General features: G+C 35.2%; 1 protein-coding gene across 1 annotated transcript in view; it reads left to right on the top strand.

Annotated features, from left to right (window-relative positions):
* The window catches only part of LOC106874637 (E3 ubiquitin-protein ligase MARCHF6), a 70,450-nt gene that overhangs the window by 57,399 nt on the left and 4,257 nt on the right, over positions 1–8,794 (top strand). The window contains exons 20-24 of the mRNA XM_014922432.2: positions 347–528; positions 2,239–2,373; positions 4,655–4,744; positions 7,162–7,294; positions 8,132–8,267. Coding sequence (XP_014777918.2) covers positions 347–528; positions 2,239–2,373; positions 4,655–4,744; positions 7,162–7,294; positions 8,132–8,267 — 676 coding nt within the window. The remainder of the gene's footprint in view (positions 1–346; positions 529–2,238; positions 2,374–4,654; positions 4,745–7,161; positions 7,295–8,131; positions 8,268–8,794) is intronic.

Raw genomic sequence — 8,794 nt, 5'->3', positions numbered from 1 at the left:
AAGAACATATGTAATGCTCATTATCTTAATATTAATTTTACTATGGATTAAATGAGCCCAAAATATAGCATATTATTGCTTTATTTGATATTGTTATATGAATTTTTAAGCCCAACATCCAAAAATCTGACCTCAGTATTTCTTTCTATGTCTTAGCTTTTCCTCTGCTATTCATATTTGGTACTATCAGCATGTGTTGCTTTTTCACTTGGCTGGTACTATCGGTTTGCATTATAAGTCCTTATCAAAGTCATTACCAAAAAAAAAAAAAGGGAAACACAAAAATAAATGGTGTTTTTTTCTCTATTTTTCTTCTATTGAATTATACTATTATTGAATATTTCAGTTTTCATTGGCCGTAAAATAATGGCTATTTGGATGGGGGATGCCAAAGTCCATGAACTGTACACTGCTGCATGTGGTCTCTATATGTGTTGGTTACTTTTGAGAATAGCTACTGTACTTTACAACTGGATTCCACAAGGGACCGCTGTTATCATGAAGAAGCTCAAAGAGTGGGCTATTTTGGTAAGCTGCTTTTGTAAAATTTTATCACTGTTATTCTGAGTTTTGTTCATAAATTTCTTGAAATATATATCAGAAACAAATATAACATCTAACTTTTGTGTTATAAGCAATGTTATATATACTGTATTGTGTGAGGGTTTAAAGTCAATTCATTCCATAATTTGTCAGATATAGCTATTTAAAGTTGGCAGCTTAGTTTTAATAAACAATAGCTGGTTAAATGTCATTATTAGTATTATCACGTGATCAAAGTTTCTTTAGATTCACCTGAGCTGATTTTTTTTTTTTTAATAATGCTTATTGAATTCTTTGTAGGTCAAAAATAGGGTTTTTTCTTCATTTAATTTGAACATGGATACAAAGTAAATCAGAGTTGTGTATTGTCTTAATTAACCAAGCAGTTTCATAATGAGTATGAGTTATAATACGTTTTTGAAAAATTCACAAAATCATTAATTTTAGCTGCAAACAAATTTTATTGACATCAATGTGTTTGAATTGAATTAACATTTATCTAAATCAGGTGTGGAAAACTACATCCATCATGTGGTGTCTGTTTTCATTGATGCATTTCTGAAGGCATTCTTGGCCTCCATTCTCTCCAGTATTGCTCTGATGATTTGGGTGACTTTCATGCAAATAGCTTCTTTCAAATCATCCAGTGTACAGGGCTTATGCACATACACATATGCCTTGAGGCTTCCCCACAAGAAATAATCATACATGGGCAAATCAGGGGACTGAGGGAACCAAGGAATGTCAGCAAACTCGGAAATGAGGTGGTCACCTCAAAAATTGCTTCCACCTGACATGTGAAGTTAGGCCACTGTGCATGGTCCCACGGTTTCAGCTGTTGCCCAATGACCAATTTGTGCATGGTTCCATGGTCCCAACAATAATTAGTTGTGAATGAGAAATAAAGGTCTGTGAATCAAGAAATGTTGTGTGAACACAGTACCAAATTTTGGTTAGTTTTCATTTAGTCACCATAATACGTTACTGCCACTAATTTTACTTTCATGTAACCTCACTCCCCAACAAAGCCTTAGTAAATTTGGAAGCTACTGAGATGTTAGTTGATATAGTGCTTAACTTCTGTGCTGTTGATAATGTTTTTATAATGTGTAGTTGAGTAAGGTGGCGAGCTGGCAGAAACGTTAGTACGCCGGGCAAAATGCTTAGCGGTATTTCGTTTGTTATGTTCTGAGTTCAAATTCTGCCAAGGTTGACTAGGGTCGATCTAATCGACTGGCCCTCTCCTCCAAAATTTCGGGCCTTGTGCCTAGAGTAGAAAAGATTATCTGTAGTTGAGTTGACTTGTGACATAGAAGTAGCTGATTGAACAAAGCATTCATTTAGATTTTCTTGTCAGCCTATTTTCATTTCCAATTTAAAGATAGTGGGATGCTTGTTGAAATGGATTTGTCTGCTATGTCAATCCTTTTGATACAAGTGTGCTTGCTTGAAATTAGCTTTAGTTCTATGATATGAATTTCTGTTTTAAAGTGATTTCAATTAAAGCCTATCAAATTTTCATGGTAATTTATGTTCCGATGGCAGTTTCTTCATTATTTCAAACTTTAATGAAACAGAGGTAGACTATTTAAACAGAAATATAGTAACAAAGGGGTTAAACTAGTAGAACAGTTACATAACTATAATTTTAAAGTTGAATTTAATTCTTAATTGTATATTTGATTTGCATTGTAGGCTCTAGAATCTTTGACCATTGCTACATTTTTGCTCGGGGTGATTCCATTACTGTTGGGGATGCTATTTGAGCTGGTTATTGTTGTTCCACTAAAAGTTCCAATTGATCAGACTCCTCTTTACTTTCCTTGGCAGGTAAGTTATTCTTTTAATATTTCTCATTTGTCAGATTTAACCTGTACTTGATATGATTTGTAGATTCCATGTTTTTTGCTTAACCTTTTATTGCTATAAGAATGATATAAAAGGTGAAGCTATTTGAGAGAAGGTAGGCTGTCAAACTGCCAATTGGGTGTTTCACAATTGGTGAAACACCTGCTCTCTGCATGACCAAAGATGCTCAGCTGCATCTATTAAATGGCCACCTTTGGTCATGGCTGACCATGGGTATCACGTCCGTCCATTTATTGTCTATGTTGGGCTGCTTGGCTTGTGCAGCACCTCCTGTGGCTATGGAGACCAATGCGAGAATAACAGTCTCAGTCACATAGATCACATCTGTGTGTGGATTCTGGTCTGTCAGCTGTCGATCCCTTATGTTGGGCTTGCTTTTCTGCAGTTGCAGCTGACAGCTTCTCTTCACCGATCTGTAGTTGTTTGAGAAGTGTGCTTTTCCACCTGGTGCGGTCTGCCACCAGTTCCTCCCAGATGTTGATGTCTATGTTGAGCACCTTCATGTCCCTCCTGCAAATGTCCTTGTACCTCAGCTGTGGGCGGCCCCTGTTTCTCTGTCCTGCTGCATCACCGACTTGTAAATAGATGACCTTGAGTGATACAGTTTATTGTTGTAAGCAGCAAGAACACTAGAACGGGTCTTTTAGTTTGTTAACATGCAGTGTTGAGTCCAAATCTCTTTCTTCTTGAGTGCTTCCTAAGCAGACAAAGCAGGCGAGATGGCTTACACCTCTTAGTCAGTGATCTTTAGAGATCCATTCACAATGAGAACACTAAACTTTGTGATATGTGTTTTTATATGGGAAGGATCTTTAGAGCAGTTGCTTTTATAACTGGATGCCCTTCCTTCTGCCAACACCCAAAGCAAGATGCAATGCAGTGACTGCAATAGTAATATTTGAAATTATGCAACTGTGGTTGGTTGCAAACACTGAAGTGGAAGTAATCCAACTGAAGGTCTCTATATAAATGCTTTTTGGGGGGAAATTCATAAAATGAAATACAAAATCATTACTTAACTGTGGGTACCTCTATTTTCAGTGGGTTAGTAAAATAAATATCTAGCAGTACTAAATACTTAACTATTTTCAAAGGGACAATTACAGAAAATATTAATTAGTAGCTGTGAAGTTAAAGTATTTTGATTACTGATTCCATGATTGACAGTTCAAATCTTGCTATAATCTTCTTGGCTTGCTTCAGGGCAAGTTCAAATCTTGCTAAGGTCAGTTTTACCTTTCATCCTTCCAGGTTTGATAAAAAGATGTGCTAATCACTGATGATGAATTAACGGAGGGTTAAATAAAATGCCTTACTGTGTCTGTATCTGACGCTTTGTATTCTGACATCAGTACCTGTAATGATACTGGTGCCAAACTGCATTGGTCCAACACGTTGTCCTTTCTCAGGGTAAATTTCCATGCCATAAAGAAAGGAAACTTCCATGTATGGGTAACTGTAAACCCAAAAGAAAAATCTTGCCCAGTCTTGCACATATATTTGCAGATGGATGGTCAATATCAACTGACAGAGACCCTACATAACTGTGCTTGCTTCACTTTGCCAAATTGGTAAAAATCAGGTTCCATTTCTACTGCATGGTTGAATGATTGATAGATGGGCATTCAGTTGTAAAAATAGTTTTTATTGAAACACAAGCTACCCCACAGGAGTGAGTTAATTTTTAACCCTCCCCCCTGTAGATATCTAAAAATGGAGCAAAAATATAAAATTATTGTGTAGTCTTTATAACCAACTTGACATGGATGTCTTGTTAGAACATCAAATACTGCATTATTAACCTTGAGAGATCCTCTTATATAGGCGCTTGGTGCTTAAAAGCACACACATGGATCATCCATTGTGCGCACTGGAATTCCAATTTTATGTGATTTCATTCTATTGGAAATAATCTGGGAAGTGTGCAGTTACTGCATGCCAGTCAGATGTTGCTGCTGCAATATATAGGATATCAGCATCTTTCAGACATGTCGCAAATAGCCAATTTGCTTATTAAGTAATTATTTGTAATGGAAGCAGTATTAGTACCAAAAGGCAATCTTTATATCTAACTTAACATGGATGTCTTGTTAGAACCCCTGAGAGATTCTCTCATTTTAGGCACTTGGTGTATAAAAGCACACATAGATCATAGCAGATAAGATTTGCCTGTCATGGATGCTGGAATTGTGTTGTTTATATATTTTTTTACCATTTTTATGTGAAATTATTTTGTTTCCAGGATTGGGCTCTTGGAGTTCTCCATGCCAAAATAGTGTGCGCCATTACAATGATGGGTCCTCATTGGTGGTTAAAACGAGCTATTGAGCAGGTAAGTCATGTTAGGAAGCCCTACCTTGTGCTCTTGAGCTATGATAGAAATATTACCATATTTCTGTTAAAATATACTTTGTTTCAGTTAATTTTTTAAAATAACGAAAAATTTACTCAAATAATTGTTATTAAACTGTATTTGGAACATAAATTAACCTTAGTTTTTGGTGGAAGATTTTAACTTTAGAACCAGAGGTTTGTGTCATAAAACCTGGAGCAGCTTCAGGTGGATTGGTATCAAAAGGGTGGAAGAATTAGTAGATCACCTGATAGAATACCTTGTAGTATTTTCCTCCTCCACCACTCTCACACCTGATTTTCTATGCTTGCCTGAGTTAGATGGATTCTCCCCAACTCAGTGTCTTACTATTTTTTGAAGTTCAGCATTTTGAGTGCATTTCTATTCATGCCTTCCATTGGTTCTTTCCATCTGGATTTCCTGGTACTTCTTTACCAGTTTTGTCATCATTTATATGCATTACACATTTATGCCAACAAATCTCTCTTGCACACTACATCTTATTCCTGTTTTATCCAGTTTGTTGTCGGGATATTTTGAATTATAAATAAATCTTCCTCCTGCAATGAAAATATAACCCAAAAGATGGTATTATAATGATTTTTCATCTTTAATGCTACTTGTGTAAAAGTAATTCAGGACATCTTTCTCATACAAATCAAAGATCTAGTAATACTATACACCACCTTCCTTCTTTTGCTGTCTTTTCTCATATTAATGACTTGTTGGCACGTGGTATCTCATTATGCATTATAAGTCAGTACTGCATTCTACTGTCTTAGAAGTGCTATTAGATCACTTATGATTATCTCTACAGATTTAGTGGCTATTTAACCAATGAATTCATGTATGGTTTATGGGTTGGACATGGTGCTGATGAAGAAGCAAAAACTCTTGAAATATGGTATATACACCCATTACCCATTTTTCCATCTTTGGTCACATTGTTATCTATATTAGATGTATTCGGATACGAAACCTCGTAACAAATCAGTGCTGGTTATAATTTCTATTGAAAATCTGTAGAGATAACCTTAACGAGTGTCTTCCTCTGTTTAACTGCTAAAACAAATATAAGGGAGATAATTCACTTTTCATGAAAGTTTCTTTAAAGAATTTAAATTGTTTCAAAAACTCATGTTATAAATACGAGCTTTTTTTTTGTCTCGCCAAAATCAAGATTAAAATTAATATATGATATATAGTAATTACTGCAACATTTTTCTCCATTCCCCTTTATTAAAAAAAAAAAAATGCCGTAATGTAATAAAACTGCAATTTTTAGATTATTAATATTTTTATTACATATCAACTTATTTTGTACATTTGGTTTATAGTAGATTATCTATTCTTATTGCTTATTTTATATGGTGTTACGGGTTTTCAAGACAATAGATATGTATGTAATACATATTAGTATGTAATATGTTTATGAATTAGTCTCTGCAGTAGAAGAGACCTAAATATTTCCAAGTCAGATATACATATTTAGACAAACAACTAGCGAATATAATTTTCAGATTCATACATGTGTTTCTTCAATAAAAGAAGTATAAATATCACTGCAGTTTCAAGATCCTTTTAAGGACTTGTGCATGGATTAAGCTACTGGATCAGATGGACATAGTATTAAGTACAGTGTGTTAAAAGCTTTTGAAGTGAAACTACATTGGTTTGTTGGATTAAATCATATTTTATTCAGGCCTGTACCAAGTAGGGTCCTGATGTATTTCTGTTCACATTCATATATATTCCTTCCTTTCTCATATAACTTCTCAATACAGTATCAATACTTTTTACTGTCAAAAATGTAAATTTGTGTACCAGTCTTTACTGAGGCTTATCTCATTGGGAAGTTATTTCAACAGGAAAGCACTTGCCCATCTAATTTTTTTCTCTATGATTATTAACCTCAAAAGGTTAAAGGCAATCCTATCAAAGTTGACCTTCAGACTTCTTAGGTCAGTAAAATAAATTCCAGTCAGATATTAGTATCTATTTAAATAATTGTGGCCTTGTGCCAGTGTAAGAAACTATTACTGTGATATTGTATAATCTTATTCTTGTTATTAGCCCTTTAACATTTAAACCAGTCAAAATATTCTAACTTCTTTATGTTCAACTGGTCAGATCTGGCCCTCTCACATCTACCCTACAATGTCATTCTAAAAATAAACTACCACATCATCAAAATCTTGAAGCTATGAAATAATGCAAGATTAATTCAAAACAATGTGATTGAACAAGCATTACATTTAACAGAATAATCTGAATGCTAAAGGGTTAATGTTATATGTTTATCTTGTTTTATATTTTCCAGTTCTTAGTAGCCAATATTTAATATAAGCACTATGCAAATGCCAATAAATAAATTGTCCTTCAATATTTCTTTGTAGGTTTACAATGATGGTTTCCGCAATATGAATGTCCGGTTTATTCTCTTCAAGCTTTGTGCCCCTGTTATTGCTACTTTAGGAATGGCTCTGGCTGTTCCTTATGTTATTGGAAAAACTATTGTTCCTGCTCTAGGTAAAAGGAAAATCTTTATGCTTATTCATAATGTAATGGTGTTTCTTCTTTCTCTATGCATCACATTAAGATGCAATACCTCAAATTTCATCAGCATCATCATATTCCATGCTGGCATATGCTGGATGGTTTGACAGGATCTGACAGGTCAGAGGAATTTGTTATGCTCCAGTGTCTGGCTTCTACAGCTGGATACCCTTCCTGATGCCAACCACATTACATTGTTGCTGATGCATCCACTCTTCATGGCTGTACCTTCTCATGCTTGAACCAATGAAGATGATCCCTGTCCAAGAAGTTATTATTTTCTCTTTCCTACTTGGCTCTTTTTTTCTTCAGCCTGCTGGTGTCAAACTAGACCTTCAATAACCAGTTTCTATGGCATTTTCTCAATGGTGTGGTTATCTTGATTGAGTCACAGAAGCATTTCTTTGGTGCACCTAAGAAACACTCCATTATCTAAGAGTTAATCAAGAGGAGAAGATCTTTGTGAAAGTTTGCTTTTGTTTTTCTTAAATGTTGAATTATTATTGCAAGTTGTTGAAATGTATCATGAACATCTTGCAACATGTGGGCTGCAACAACTTGATTCAAACAGCTTATTTGGGGTGAGTGAGTGGGGCAGAGGTAAATAAATGACACTGAGTCACTTGTCAGTATCATTGATTATGAAATTATAGCTTCTGTATGATCAGTGACTTAAAACGTAATCAAATCCACAGCGGTTACACTGAAACTGATGTTGGAATAAACTGAATTTTTCTGCTTGAATAAACCAGCTGAAGACTTTGCTCTTTGTTAAATCTGTTTGCCTTTTTATTTATTGTTTTACTACAGGTTTTAATCCCACTGTCCAGAATATTGTTTTGCGAAGAATCTACCCGATGCTACTGGCAATGATTGTAATGACAGTAGCCAGCATATTTCAAGCACGCCAGTTCAAAAGACTTTATGAACACATAAAAAATGACAAGTGAGTAATTATTTAACAGCTGTTTCTTTTTCATTTGAGTTTTTTTTTTCCTTGGAAATGTTAGCCTACTACAAACAACGTCTCGTATGTGTAATGTAGTGGATTTACTCATGCATTTAGTACACATAATGTATCTCTGAGAAGGTTTGATCCGAAAAAAGAAAACAAGACACACGATGGTATGCTTGCTCTAAATGAGGCTGCAAAGAAAGAGGTCTGGAGATGCCACTACGATAGATTGCTTAATAAAGAGAATGAATGGGAGAAAGAGAGTCTGCCGTATGTCGACCCAACAGAGGGACCAGCTATCCGAGTTGACAGTACCATGGTAAATAAAGCAATTAAGAGTATGAAGACAGGGAAAGCCCCCGGTCCATCAGGAATCACTGCAGAGATGCTCAAAATATCTGGCAGTGTCGGCTATAGCCTAGTCACCCGTATTACGAACCAGGTGATACACGAAGGAGTCTTACTCAATGACTGGTGTAGCAGCACCATAGTCAACTGCTACAAAAGTAAAGGTGACA

The sequence above is a fragment of the Octopus bimaculoides genome, chromosome 1, assembly GCF_001194135.2.
Source record: "Octopus bimaculoides isolate UCB-OBI-ISO-001 chromosome 1, ASM119413v2, whole genome shotgun sequence".
Lineage (NCBI taxonomy): Eukaryota > Metazoa > Mollusca > Cephalopoda > Octopoda > Octopodidae > Octopus > Octopus bimaculoides.
This window is presented reverse-complemented; position numbering and strand designations above follow the sequence as displayed.